General features: G+C 51.8%; 2 protein-coding genes across 8 annotated transcripts in view; one reads left to right on the top strand and one right to left on the bottom strand.

Moving 5' to 3' along the window:
* Positions 1 to 14741, bottom strand: part of Tg (thyroglobulin) — a 182412-nt gene that overhangs the window by 16237 nt on the left and 151434 nt on the right. For all 6 annotated transcript variants that reach the window (XM_040730650.1, XM_040730645.1, XM_040730647.1 and 3 more), the window contains 2 exons: positions 5922 to 6086; positions 4758 to 4925 (listed from right to left, as the gene is read on the bottom strand). In XM_040730650.1, the coding sequence (XP_040586584.1) occupies positions 4758 to 4925; positions 5922 to 6086 (333 nt within the window). The remainder of the gene's footprint in view (positions 1 to 4757; positions 4926 to 5921; positions 6087 to 14741) is intronic.
* Positions 441 to 14741, top strand: part of Sla (Src like adaptor) — a 51835-nt gene continuing 37534 nt past the window's right edge. For both annotated transcript variants that reach the window (XM_040730651.1, XM_040730652.1), the window contains exon 1: positions 441 to 1201. In XM_040730651.1, coding sequence (XP_040586585.1) covers positions 1191 to 1201 — 11 coding nt within the window. In that variant the 5' untranslated portion in view covers positions 441 to 1190. The remainder of the gene's footprint in view (positions 1202 to 14741) is intronic.

Raw genomic sequence — 14741 nt, 5'->3', positions numbered from 1 at the left:
TCAGGACTTTCTCTCAAATCCCAGAAGACCCTGGGACACAGAGACTGTAATGAAACTCTGGGGCTGCTTGCACAAGCCACTCGTGCAACATCGTTCACTACTTACCTTACTAGAGATCTGAGAGCCAACGGCCAACCTTCTATCAACCGGATGTAGCAGGGTCAGTGCCAAGTGTCTATCACGCGTTTAGAGACCCACAGAATATTCTCCTCTTAGATTCTTTTGAAATTATAAGAGGAAATATGAAGGTGACGCTGTGATGACAGTACAATAACAGCTCTGGCTTGTTTGGCACCCGTATTTATACTAACAATCATAAAATAGCGTCTGTTTGGGGGCTGAGTCTGCATGTCTTAATTCAGGGAGAGCCTCTAAAGCATTAGATGAGGAGACACGGGGTGTCAGGCTCTGAGGGTCTGGGATGGAAGGGTCACAGATTGTTAGTTGGGCATTCCTGGAGCCCCACAGAGTCCGTCTCTTGTGATAGCTGATTCCTTCCTTAGATATGTGGAAGGCAGACAGGGCTCACTTTGCGACTTGGAAGCTACAATATTCACAGCTCCGACTGGCTAAACAACTCGCCTAAACCACGTGGCCAAAATCAGGAATCATGGCCCATTATCCTCATTTACATCCCGCATCTTCCTAGGTCCAGACCTAGCGTGAGGATTTGGGGTGGTGGCACCTCTTTCCAAGAAATCTCTGTCTCACGTACACACACGGAGGATTCCTACATCCGTCTATTACTATGAGCTGCCACCAAGGATTCGGTACTGCTGCACTGGGGCTCATGCCAGCGACTTGGCTGCCAGGTGCAGCTTTCCAACTCTCAGACAGCCCCCCCTTCACAGGCCCCACTGCACCTGCTCCTGAATGAGGCCAACTCCCAGCCAAGCCCAGGGCACGTCGGCTACACTACGCTTCGGATTTTTCTTGCCTTCCTTGGAGATGCTTGGAGGGGAAGCAGAACCGTGCATCTTGGAACCAGTCTGCTTTTGCTAATGCAAATGCAGTCTTGGTTAATGCAGACAGACTGTCAACTTCAGCAGTCAGGAGGAGGAGGAGGAAGGGGGATGATTCCCCATTTCAGAGACCAATGAAGAATTTCAATAGAACGCTTCCACTTTGGAAATAGGATCATCTGGAGCAAACGGAGGCTTTCCATCTTCCCAGGGATCTATGTGGTCCCCATGCTGGGCAGGTATGTCTCTGGGTGTCATGAGGACTCCCTGGGTGGACCATAGTGGCCTGGGTGGCAGGGGTGAGTGTCTTTGGGATTTGGTGAAGCCCTACCTACTCACCCTCTTTGGTCTCAGGGTATTTGGTTGTCTCTGCTAATAGGGTGGCTGTCCCTAAGGGATGAAAGAGGGCTAGGAGGCCCCTACCCCTCCCTGAACTGTGTGTGTTTGTGGGCTGGGCTCCAGCTGGCATTTCTGTAGGCTGCTATGAGAAGAAAGTGTGTGTGCCTGTTTTAGCAAGTACATGTACCTCTGCTGTGATTTGAAAAACTCGCCTAAGGTCAGATGGTTCAGTGACTGTAAGTCTTTTGCAATTTCTTCTTGGGACCAGTGCCATTAACTGTTTTATTAAAGAGTTAAGCATAAAAATAATGTATCATTTATCCAGGTACAACTGTTTTCTGGACAGTGGGGTTTGTTTGAGTCCTCTGGGGATATTCCACAGGGTCTCTGTGAATGATCTCCCAATTTGCAGATAAGGAAATTAAGTCTCAGGTCCTGGGGAAATGTAAGTGCTCCTGACTACAGACAAAACAGAACTAGGACTTTCCCCCTGTTGTGGTGACAGAAGGCTCAGGGAGGGAGTCTGGTCAGACTTTTCCCATTTGTCACTCAGCTGGCAGTGTCACTACGGGCAACGGACCGCACCCTCTCCAGGGACATGATGCCCACCTCTCTACAGCATGTATATAGCCATTCCCTGATGGTTGCCATGTTGATCTCTATGTTCTGACCTGACCATTACCTCTTAGAGGGCAGGATACAGTTGGACGTCCATCATAACAGGCCTGCGTCTGGCACAGTGTGAGAGATTGGTCCACTTTGAGTGGCTCAGCAAAGAGACGCTGCTGTTAGATACCCGTGCTGTGTACCCTGCATGGCTAGATGTAGTGACTTCCTGGGTGTAGGGTCTCAGGAGGGACCCCGGACGAAATGAGGCCCATGGAGCCTGGGGACATTCTGGGAGAGGGGACAGCATATGTCTCACACCTAAGCACAGCTAAGGAACACTGAAGACATGGAACTGCTCTGGCCACGCAAGGTGACGGGGAGGGCATGGCAAGCGGTGAATTTAGAGTCCATCAAACAAGTTTCCGGGGCACGGTCAGGAGTCAGCCCCGACTGCCAGGGAGGGGCTTGGCTGGCTCTGGGTGAACTGGCTTGTGGACTGAGAGAAAGTGAGGCGAATCTCCTGTTGGGAAGCCTGAGAGCCGGGCTGCACTGGGAGGACCTGGTGGGTGTGTGAGTCTGAGGGGGACAGAGGTGGCCCCAGCAGCACTGTGAGGTAAAGACGAGCAGCTGTAGACATCTAAGTGGGGATGGTCAGCGGTCTCTTGGCTCTGGCAGCAGTCTGGGGTCAAGCGGTTGCTGAGTGGACAGCTCGGCTGGAGCTATGCACGCCCCACTCATGAAGGATTGGTATAGAGACAGTTGAGCTCTGGCTTCCCTTCTACAGCTGCTTCTGACAGCCCCAGCTCTAGGCAGGTGTGCTCACCAGGCACAGGGTCCTGAGACTACACAAGCGCTCAGTGAGACAGAAATGGGTGACCAATGAGCAGTGTGCCAAGGCTAGTTCCCTGTGGGGTGCGGCTGGAGAAGGATGGACGTGTGTGTGTGCGCATGAGTGTGTGTGAGTGTATGTGAGAGTGTGTGAGTGAGTGTGTGAGTGTGTATGTGAGTGAATGTGTGTGAGTGTGTGTGTGTGAGTGTGTGAGTGAGTGTGTGAGTGAGTGTGTGAGTGAGTGTATGCATGTGTATGTGAGTGAGCGTGTGAGTGTGAATGTGTGTGTAAGTGTGTGTGAGTGTGAATGTGTGTGTAAGTGTGTGTGAGTGTGTGAATGTGAATGTGTGTGAGTGTGTGTGAGTGTGAATGTGTGTGAGTGTGTGTGAATGTGAATGTGTGTGTGAGTGTGTATGTGAGTGAATGTGTGTGAGTGAATGTGTGTGAGAGTGTGTGTGAATGTGAATGTGTGTGTGAGTGTGTGAGTGTGAATGTGTGTGAGTGTGTGTGAGTGAGTGTGTGTGAGTGTGTGTGAGTGTGAATGTGTGTGAGGTGTGTGAGTGTGTGAGTGAATGTATGAGTGTGTGTGAGTGTGTGTAAGTGTGTGAGTGTGTGAGTGTGAGTGAGTGTGTTGTGTGAGTGTGTGTAAGTGTGTGAGTGTGTGTGTAAGTGCGTGTGAGTGTGTGAGCTCTGGCTTGCCTGTTCTGACCACCCCAGGGGCATACCTTCCCAGCAGAGCTGGTTTAGCAGTGAGCCTCCTGCCGTATGCCACCGAGTTCTTTTATGAGTGAACAAAGGGAACTTTGCCCGGAACACCTTGGGTAACTCAAGGAGAACCGAAATACAACATTGAGGAAGGATTCTGGTCCTGTAGTCTGTCAGCAGTAACAGTTCCCCAAACACCACTGGGACAGTGCTAGGGAGGACGAGCCCAAGGCCACACAGCCGTCTTACGATTGTCCAGTGCAGCCGAGAATGATGACCTGGGCTATGCGCTGACCCTCCACAGCCCAAATCTGCTAGCAGGATGCTACTTCCATCACCAGTTGGGGGAGCTTCTACTGCCTGGAGGTGGTGTAGGAAGGATCTGGCAGGGTGGCCCCCTCCCCCATGCTCTCTGTCTTAGATGAACTCTAAGCTGAGACTCTGAAAGTCGCCCTCCTCTCTTTCGTGACAGAGAGATGGGAGGAGTGCTCAGCACGTGTTTCCGGAGCCGGCGTCCTGAGGACAGGGTCTCCTGCCTAAGGATCACGTGTCCTCTCTCACAAGGCAACTGTGTGTGATATTGCAGGGACAAGGTTACACTCCATGTAACTCATGTCAAGAGAGCAGCAACAGAGAGAGAGCCATTCCGGCTTGCACTTCCGGAGGCAGTCAGTGTTAACAGCTCGGTTTTATCCGTCCACACCATGGGCCTTTCATGTGGAAATATACAAATATGTACAATGACATACATGCATATACTTGCTCCTTAAACATGAGGGCCAACTCAGCTTCGTGTCTCTCTTTATCTTTGTTTTGTGCTTAGCAGCCCGCCAGCGCCTCCCTCAAGACAGCAGGGAGACCAGGCTCGTGCTTTTAACAGCTGCATAATATTTAGCAGTCAGAGAGTATCTTAATTTAGCCAACCATTTCCCTGTCAAGGGACATCTGGATTTCTTCCCCCCTCTCTGTGTGTGTGTGTGCACGCACGCTACAATAATTAACGCCGTGACAAATGTCCTTGTGCACACACTGTGGGACAGGAGCAGTTTTGCTCCTGGCGAGGAACCCCCTGAGGCTGGGAACACCCCTTCAGCTTCTACTCTAAGCTCTTCACGGTAATTGACTCACAGCTCCATTTGTGGGCCTATCTGTGCAGGTCGCCTCTTGTAATGTCTTAGCTCTGAAGCCAGCTTCTGCTATGATTACCTCCAGGCTTCTGTAGTCTTGGCTAACAGCCCTGTGTCAGTCAGAGAAGTCAGCCAGCCAGGAGTTCTTGACCTACTGAGCCAGCAGAGCTGTGTCCCTTCACCTACCTTCACAGCCTTGGCCCTGTTGATGACCCCATCGTCCTGAGAACCCCCTATGAGCAGATCCACCTTTGCTGGCAGGGACCTCTTCAACGCTTGGGCTGGAACCTCGCGCAGGTACTGGCCGTCAACTACAGGGCCCCAGTAGTGGAATGGGCCACTGACAGCCAAGAGCTGCAGGGAGAAGAGGAAAGGCCTTTACTTGCATGCATTTCCTTTCCTTTCTAGAAAAAAAAGGGACAACCCCGTCTTGGCTGTGCAGCCGGAGCTGAGGATTGCAGCAAAGAGATAATGGTTCTGAACGGGGACAGGGACCACAAAAGGTCTCTATGAAGGGAACGCCGCAATATGGAGCCACGCCCTCCTCTACCTCCAGAGCCCCGGGATTCTGCCTCACAGTGTCCATCTATTATATAACCATTAGGTTGCTTTCCTGGCGGGATCTTAACCGTGAGTGCCCATGCTCCGAGTCTGGCGAGCTCTAGTGGAAAGCAAGGGTAGCATGGAGAGGGTAACAGGCAAGCAGGATCCTGTGACAAATGCCAGTTGCCAGGCAGCAAATCCCCCTCAGCAATGCTGGGCCCCCAGGACCCCCTCACAGAGCCCCTCTCCTGAAGTAACAAGAGGAGGAGCAGGGAGAAGGAGGAAGGCCTTAAAGAAGTCATTGGCTCTAAAGGGTGACACTAGCCAGCATAGCCCACATAGGCGAGGCTGAGGACAGATCTTGGTCCAGGTCTCAGGGTGCAGACTCCCACTTATGAGGAGAAAGCCTGTCCGTGTCTCCCTTATGGATGTCAGGGGCAGCCAGAGTAAGAGTAAGGTCATTGCAGGTAGAAAGGGATGCCCAGCTGTGTGTCTAAGGCACTGTGACCTGACATTGTGCCTCCGTGATCCTCGCATGGAGTGTGCTAGCTCATTTCATCTCTCAGCTCCCAGGTCTCCAACATAGTTCCCACTTTGTCCACAAGACGTCCAAATGACAGAGGAAGCTGCCCACACGCAGCTCCTACACGGACTGGGACTCAGGAGACAAACTGATCTTTACTGGCCATCGACTGGCTGTGTAGCTTGGGTGGCAAGGATCATCACATCTCCTTGTTAGGCCTAGGCCTTCCATTGGTAAAGACAAGAGACTGTCTCTCCCCAGCCCGCATGCACACCAGCACCCACCTTGGTCTGAGCATCGTTGAGGATGTTGGCGGGCTTCTGGCGGAGGCAGGACACTACTTCCTGGATGGATGAGGTAGGGCATCCAACCTCCTTTGCCAAGGCCGCAGCTTGCTGTTGGGCCCTGTCTGGGCTGATGACAGCAGCTGGGGACAGTGCGGAGCCTCCCTGGAAAGAGAGCAGGGGTTGGGCTCAAGGTCTGCGCGGCTTCGGCTGCTTCTTACGCAGTGGCCCCTCGGCCCTTAGCAGAGCCGTGTACCCTTGTCCGCATGCAGACGCCGGGGATCCCTGGAGATCCAGCATGTGTGGATGGTCACGGCTGACCGGCATGTAGCAGCACGCTGTGTCAGAAACCTGGTTTCCTTATCCGTGCAGCGAGGGTGCCGGGTGAGTTTGTCTCATCTCCCCGTGCACGTAAAGAAGTGTATGGAGGCAAAGGGCTCTAAACAGGAACTGGAAAGGCTTCTGGTAAAAGAACTCTGCAAGACACAGCTGCATCTACCTCCATCTCCAGGGAGCTCCTTAAGCAGGAAGGTTTCCCGACTCTAAGACGTAACTGAATAAGAAAACGGATGCTACCCACAGAAGACAGCATCGGTCCAGCTAACAGGAGAGGTATGGGAGGTATAAAGAAACAGGTACCGGGTCAGATGTGCAACCAGACAGCTCAGTGATCTTCATAATGAACCTCTACAGGATGCTTGGCATGGGTATGAGTCCTACATCCTTGTGGTTATTTTCCTGACACAAGAGCTCAGCTTAATAAGAGACACATCACGGACCCGAGTTCAATGGTCAAGCGTCCAGCCACTGTGAGGCAGGCTCTCACACACCCCTGGAGGCTCTTGGTGGGAGAGTGTTATACCTATCCCATATCGATGTCTACTTTTTAGGTCCTCAAAGGGACCTGCGGCCAGAGCCCGAGGCCGGGCGAGCAGCAAGGAACCCATTCATGGGAGGAACAGGAAAGTACATGGGGTGAGCAGGAGGAGGGCTGTAAACCCAGCAGCTATAAATAGGCTGGTGACCAGAGCGTTTTCCAACATCTCTGAGCTCTACAGATAAGACCAGAGAGCCTGCTCTGCAGACCCGAGATAACGGGAGGCAGCATGAAGGGCTTCTGTCTTTTACTGTGTTTCACATACTAAACACAGCCTGCTGGTACCTCCCACAAGAGGTGCAAACCAGACTCTCCCGAGCACCGGCGTCTATAAACAAGACAGAACCCACCACGCTCATGGTGCAGGTCAAACACACAGCCAGCCAGCCAGGACCCGGCCAGCAGTGACCTAGGCACTGAGTCACCGCGGTGACTTACCGTGTGTGGGGGTTTTACACCCTCGATTTATTTCTGCAATGCCAAGTGGCCATCTTCTCCGAGAAACTGCTTGATGTGTTCCTGTGGTAGAGGCCCTGAAGCCCGCAAGCATTCTGCACTACAAAGTGTGGGGGTGGGAGGTGGTGCCAGGGGGACCCAGCCTTGCCTACAGGAATGCCCGAGGACATGAGGATTTCAGGGTGGGCCTCTGATGTTTGCAATATGTGTATATATGTATATATATGTATATATATATATATTTGCCTGCTATAAATAGCTGGGGTTCTTGATATGGGGAGGAAGTGGGTAAAGGCGTGGGCTTCACTGACAACCGTGAGATAGCTAAGAGAACTTTCCTCTCTCTTTTTGTTGCAATCAGTCTTTCTGAAGGAAAGAGTGTTCTTGGCGGAAAATCGGCAGTTCAACAAGCTACCCTCGTTGGGCGAGGGAGGGGGCAGGGGGGTGACGTTTGTCAGGACCTACGAGACGTTTGTCAGGACTTAGAAGTGTTGGGTCCTCGATGAGCAGAGTCTGGAAAACAGCCTGAGCTTAGAGGGAAAGGGACCAGGCTGGTGACCGAGTCATCCTGAGATTGTGACTTTGGAGACTTCAGTGTGCTCCGTCCTCAGAGCAGCCCATGAATCCCAACTCTAGGGGTGCCAGGAAGCTGTGCACCTCGTGTCTCCCAGCTGGGAAGGGAAGCACGTGTGGTACATCCCGGGCAGCCACCTACCGTTCCACACTCTACCCGCTATGCACCGGGAGGCCTGCCTCTGTGGCCGTTGGTCCCTGCCTGCCTCTGTGGCCGTTGGTCCCTGCCTGCCTCTGTGGCCGTTGGTCCCTGCCTGCCTCTGTGGTAAGGTGGGGCCAGCAACCACTAGGAAGGCCCTGGCCGTGGAGACTGAGGTTTTGGTTTCGGTGCTGCCTGCTGTTTTGTAAGTTCCTCTGTCTTCTCATGGAGGGGGATAAACAGTCCAAAGAAGACACAAGACACAAGTCAGTGATGCAAGAGACCCCACGCCCGTAATCCCACACTCGGTGAAAGTGGATTCTGATTAGCATCAGTAACGGCATTAACCCATGGTGTCTTTCCCACCATGCCACGCGTTATCTCTGCTGGGATAGAGCAGACATAAGATTTCAAAATCCAACTGCACCGCAGCCCTCTGGGGAGCACCCCTAGTTCCCACTGGGTTATGGACCACAGTGAGTTCAACCACTAGGCTGCTTAAGAGGGATCATCCTAAGTGTGTTTTGACTGTGTCTGATTTTATGTAGAGTCTCATTGCCTAAGTCCCCCAAGCTGTGGTTGGATGCACAGTTCTGCAAAAGTATGGACTGTGCTTGGCAGTCCAAGACACACCCGAGTGACCTCAAGATGAGATCTTTGTGTGACCGGGATCGGGAAAGAGCCTAGAATTCTTTTGCGTTGAGAATTCCAAGGAGGGGGTGTGGGGCACCTGTGTGCCTGGAGCACTCGGCAGAAGAGACGCAGGGCTGGAGAGGACTTTGATGGGAGAAAATGAGTGTAACGGGGTGGGGGGGGACTGGCAGGTCCCTCGGGGGAGGGTGGAAAGGATGGCAGGTAGGCTGGGAACGTCGAAGATGACAGCTGCGGTCTCTAGAACCCAGCATCCCCGTAAAGAGCTGTGTATGTACTAAAGGAGGCAGCCAACACAGAGAAGGATGGGATGCAGGCGGGCTTGCGAGGAGAAGGGGGAGGAGGAGGGGGAGGAGGGGGAGAAGGGGAAGAGGAGGAGGAGGGAGGAGGAGGGGGAGGAATCTGCATAGAAGATGCTGAGAAGTAAGATCAGAGGATGGTTAATCACAGCCAGGTGAGAGGCATCATCTTGAGGACATGAACAGCAAGGAGCAGGGCAGGGCATGTTTCTACAGCCATGGGAAGTCCGAGGGCTTTGGGACAGAGTATTTAGGAGTATCACCACCTGCATCTGTTCATGGCCAGGCTGAAATGGCTTGAGCATACAGCAAGCAGGCCCCTGAGCAATGACTGAACATGCGTGTCCCCAGAACGTGGGCTACTGAGGACAGAGTAGTGAAGTGATTTTTCTATCGCTGGCTAACACCACCTGTTCCTCACCCTTTTCCTGTAGAGATGTGGGCAGGCGTGAACTAGGTCAAAGGGTAGGATGCAGCTTGACCCCTTCATTGTTGGAGGAGCTAGAGTGAGCATTGGAGGCAGGAACACCTGAGACAGGAGCCCAGCCCAGGATGTGGTTCTGGATGGGGAACAGAGTCAGAATGGGCGTTGACCTGAGCCTTCCGCTGAGTCCCATGGCCACTGGAATAGGAACATGCTTCTGAGAGGCAAGGAGAACCTGGAGACAGACCTGGAAACTTCAGCAAAGAGACTAAAAATGGTTCTCATCCAAGTCGGTGCTAATGTTCTCTTGCTCAGGCCAGAGTCATCTCCTCTTTGATCCCAGAGCCTGCGACTCTGCCAGAAGCCTGTTGCCAGGTTTTGGCAAATCTTAACATGAGTGATGACAACAGATAATACAACTTTCATCTTGAAACTACACCCTGTGGGGGCTCACAACCCACTTCCCTTTTCTTCTTCATTGGAACCGGTGGCTCTTGGTTCTAGTTAGCAGAGGCTACGGAACTTGGCGGGAAGAGACAAGGTGTGCCTTGCTGTCCTCAGTGTTCCTGGCCTGCCAGAGATGGGAGTGGCCCACTTTGGCCCTCCACAACCAAGGAGTGCTGTTTGCAGGTAGACTCTGAAGGAGAGCCAGTGTGTGTGGGCACACGCGTGTGCACACATGTGTGCACAGGTGCATGCCCTTACAGGGAGAATGAGAGGCATTCAGCCTTCGTAAACGGCCTCTTAAGAACTGGGACTCTCCATTTCTGCATGTTTGTATCCTGTGATCCCCATAATAAACTTCTGCATATGAGCAACCTTCCCACCCCACACGCAGATGGAGAGACCACAGTCCAGAATGAGGAGGTGAGGTGTGTGCGATCTTGAGGCTGGTAATAACAGCCCAAACTCTAAAGCTCTTAGCTTCCCCCATGCTCTATTTGAGAACAGCCTCAGCCTAGCATGGCGCGGCACAGATTCTCATTCTCCACTCACGAGTGACTGCCTGGTGGCAGTCACTAAGGAAGAGGCGTATACGGATGACCAGAGAGCAGGGTGGTGTGAGACCTTTCTTCCCCTGGGTGGGTCTGGGATGCCAAAGGGAGGCCAGTTTCGCACAGGGCTCTGAAAAGGGGGTGTCATGTCTGCAGACTGGAAAGGTCACAGGTACACAACAGTGTCCACAGTCTCTTGGCAAATGCTTAAAACCTCACTGTATTCTGCTCAGTACAGACCCGCCAGCTACGGAGCTTGTTCTAAATAGCCTAGACTCTCTTTAGAAAAGGAACACATACTACTTATTCCCATGTTCTCTTCTGTGTGTCCCACATCATCCCTGGCATGTCTGTAGACACAGGAAGAGTGCCAGCGGGGTTTAATAGATTGCTGGGACCCAGGAGAAGAGGCTGAGGTCCAAGTATTCTGATTCCAGTGTGCTTATACATGACAGCATACTGCCCCAGTGGATGGCAGAATCCAGGTGAGATTCACAGGCAGTCTGCTCCAACGCTTCGCCCCTATTATCTGCCCCTCCCCCCAGGATTGCATGGATATTTCAACCTTGCCAGGTCTCAGAGCCCTCTACCCACTAGTAATGAGCCCGTTGGGGAGTTTTGCCTGCTCTGTACAATGTCAAGAGCAGTCATTGTCACCGTCTCCTTGAATTATTGCAATTAGAAAAGCATTTGGATCACACTTAAAAGCTGATTGTTTCGCTGATCCTTGCCACGAAGACAGCAGTCACTAGCGCTCCTCCTGCGAGCAAACCAACAAGCTAAGGCTGCAGTGCATTCACCTCAGGGGGAGACACATGGTGAGGTGGAATGAAAACTCCAGAGAAGGGTCTGGGTGAGAGGCGCCAACAACAAACCTCACCGGCCTGCACTGGGAGCAGACATGGCTAGTCTGGGCTTTGCCCCCCTGGAATGGGATGTCCACGCTTTCTCCAGATCTCAAGAACTTGACAAAACACCTTGTGCCGCCTGTCACATGTATAATGTTTAATTGGTTCCCTTACCTTCTGACTGTCAGAAACCATTTATCTGCATGGTAGTTAAAAATGGCTGACTTCCCAGTCCAGGCATCACGCTTGAAAAATGCTACCTCAGTGACTACCAAGGTGAAGTCTGCACAGGAGGGCCCAGCAGTCCCTGGGACTATGGAGAGAAGGTGACAGCTGGGCCCATGGGTGGCAGGGGAGAGGCTGAACTGTGGTTTAGCACATAATGTCACTGTTCAGTTTGTGATACTTTTCTAGGAAGGCCTAGCCACATGTCACCCGTGGGTGGCTTTGTAGGAGACATACATTTTCTTAACTTTGTAGTTGGAACCTGAGATCTAGTTGTCCATCTCTTGACTGGAAGACCATGACTTGAGACTCAAGACTTTGCCTGCACTGGAAAATCTAAGTGTGCAGTATAGTCTGATGGGATAGTAGGTCTTGGGAATACAGAAGAACTCGCTGGAAGCCTCTTGGAATGGTCTACAACAGTGATGATGTGTTCAAGAGACTGGAGGTGACTGGACAGAGAGGCAAGAGCTACCTAGCTTGGGTGGAGGCAATATACTGCTCTCACAGGGGTTTCTTTTTTATTTTCAGTTTCTTTCTTTCTTTCTTTTTGGTTTTTCAAGTCAGGGTTTCTCTGTATTGCTTTGGAGCCTGCCCTGGAACTCGCTCTGTATCTGTAGACCAGGCTGGCCTTGAACACACAGAGATCCACCTGCCTCTGCCTCCCGGGTGCTGGGATTAAAGGTGTGTGCCACCAATGCTCGGCCTAGGGGTTTCTGCATACTACAGGAGAAGGAAAGAGTTGGAGGGACACTGCCTCTTCATCCCCAGGGCCAGCTGTCTGTTGCCCCACGGGATTGCAGGCTGCGGCTCTAGCTTCTGGTGTCTGTTTGGGACCTCCCGTACCCACAGTCTGTGCATACTTTGGCAACTTCCCTGGCAGAGTCCATTTCCTCATCTCATGGTCTGAACCCAGCCCCCACCAGGATGAGGGCACCGGCAGCCTCCAAGCTCCCTACTCAAGCAGATCCTTCCTTCAAACGCTACCCTGGGACCTCCCGGAGTCTCTCACTTGGGTTCTGATGCACTTCTACAAGAAGAACAGGCCCCTCTCTGCACCTCCATGTTTGCTCCTTGGGGTCTATTTCCCATCATGCAAGTGCTATCGGTTACTACTTTGAAAAGATGTAGGATCACTAGTCGGAAAATGGGCTTTCACACTGGGGGCTCTTGTAACATTCCGCTCAGGGCAGCACTCAGTCTCTTTCTTTGGGTGATAGTTTCCTCATCTGTGAAGCAGGCACGTGGCAATGTCACAGGAGACACACGGAGAGCATGGGGTAGCAGGTCGTCAGTCCAAATCCAAGTCACAGCCTTAGCAAAGCAACTTAAAGGCCCCAGGCTTCAGTGTTTGAGGATTTAAAGTAAGGCTCTTATCTATGTGTTAGGAGGCACTTGAGGCATCATGAAAGGGTTAATGTGTACCAGGTCTCCAGGAAATAGTACCGGTGTTTCCAGGTAATCTGAGCAATCTTGTGAGATCAAATGAAATCACAGACATGAAAAGATGGTACAGCCCATAAAACCCTCTCCATACAAGTGTCCACTCAACTTACAGGTACTCAAATAGAATTTTAAAATGGTGGGATAGCGTCTAGTCCAGTGGTTCTCAACCTGAGGGTTGCGACCTCCCTTTGGGGTTGAATGGCCTTTTCACAGGGGTCGTCTAAGACCATCAGAAAGCACAGATATTTACATCACGGTCCATAACAGCAGCACAGTTACAGGTATGAAGGAGCAATGAAAATAGTCCTGTGGTTGGAGGTCACCACAGCACGAGGAAATGTATGAAAGGATTGTAGCCTTAGGAAGGTTGAGAGCCGCTGCTCTGGTGTAACGGCCTTAGGAAGGTTGAGAACCTAAATGAGAATCATTTAGGATTGGGGTTTCACCTCAGTTGAGGCTCTTGTCAAAACCTCATGGGTCACTGCCTGCTGGGCCGACCCTGACTGACACTTTTACACCTATCCAGTTGGCCATAGCTGGGTGGCAGTGACTTAAATGACATCAAGGCCAATTTTGAGCGTGCGTGCTCTTCTTCTGACAATACAATCTCCTCGTGAGGAAGCGGGACAGGCAGACCTGTGAAGGCATTGTGGGACGGCATGATGTCATAAAAACCCAGCCACAGATCCCAGCTTCCTCTTGTGCTGTTTGGGACACCCAGAGCTGGCTGGCCAGTTACTTTGGGGTGGCTGTTCACGAGATGAGGGTGCTGGGGTGCACTGTTGAGCACAGTGACTTTAGCATCCGCCGGGCAGCCAGACATGTAAGTCTTTGCTACTCTTGGGAGTGGCTCCATTTTCAGACGAATTCTAGCAGCTTTGGCACAAGGATGCCCCAGGGAATCTGCAGATAGTGATTAAGGCCTCAAGATCTTTGAGATCTGGGGGAAGGTCATTCTCTTTTCTCTTTTTAAAACTGGCTGGCTCAGTCTCCCATCTCTTTTCCTCCCTGGGTGTGGCTTTCTCTGGCCATGTAGGGTACCATTGAATGCACCTGCCGCAAGCCAGTGGTGGTGGAGACTGGTCTTTCAAGATACCCTTGAAAAATGCCTTCTGTGGCACCCAGCACTCCCCAGCCCCATATGCCCGTCTCTTGGGAAGACACTGTAATAGCCTTGCTATTAAGCAGAGCTCTGAGGATGTCACGGCCTTGAAATCTAAGATTTCAAAAGACATTTTCAAGACTCCTGTTTAGGAACAATCCATTTCGTACTTGGTGTCTTTCTGTCATCATCTCCTGAATGGGACACCCAAAAGACAGCCTTGGATGAAGGTTCTAGAGTATATATTTATCAATATCTTTTAAGAAATGGCTGTCTTTTCAGTTTCCACGTACACAGGCACATATTATCCAAGTTACCTATGGAAATAGTCTATGGCTAGCTGTGGACATCCTGAGAGATCACTCCCAGGATTTTGCTGTGGGTGCATGATCAGAAGTTAGGAAGTGACTAGTCAAACAATAAGGAGATGCTAGAGAGAAGAGGGGAGCTAGGAGGACCCCCCTCTACCAAGGGGTTCTGCTCTGCTGTCAGCAAACCCCTTGCCCCCAAACAGGTATAGATCACTCCGACAGTTGTTGAACTGCAGAGGGACACCACCATGCCTGCCATCCCTCATCCTGCCTAATGCCACATGGCATGATTCATGAGGCTATGGTGAGTATGTGTGAAGCCTCAGGACAAAGGAACAGGAGTAGCGCAGGGAGAAGACGGCTCATTCATCAGCCTGCCCTGGTAGATTTGAGAGGGACAGAGAGTGAGTCAAAGAGACAGGAAGACCATCAAGTGGCCAGTACTGACATCATCATCAGCTCCAGACAAGACAA

This window comes from Mesocricetus auratus, unplaced genomic scaffold (genome assembly GCF_017639785.1).
Source record: "Mesocricetus auratus isolate SY011 unplaced genomic scaffold, BCM_Maur_2.0 Super-Scaffold_100023, whole genome shotgun sequence".
Lineage (NCBI taxonomy): Eukaryota > Metazoa > Chordata > Mammalia > Rodentia > Cricetidae > Mesocricetus > Mesocricetus auratus.
This window is presented reverse-complemented; position numbering and strand designations above follow the sequence as displayed.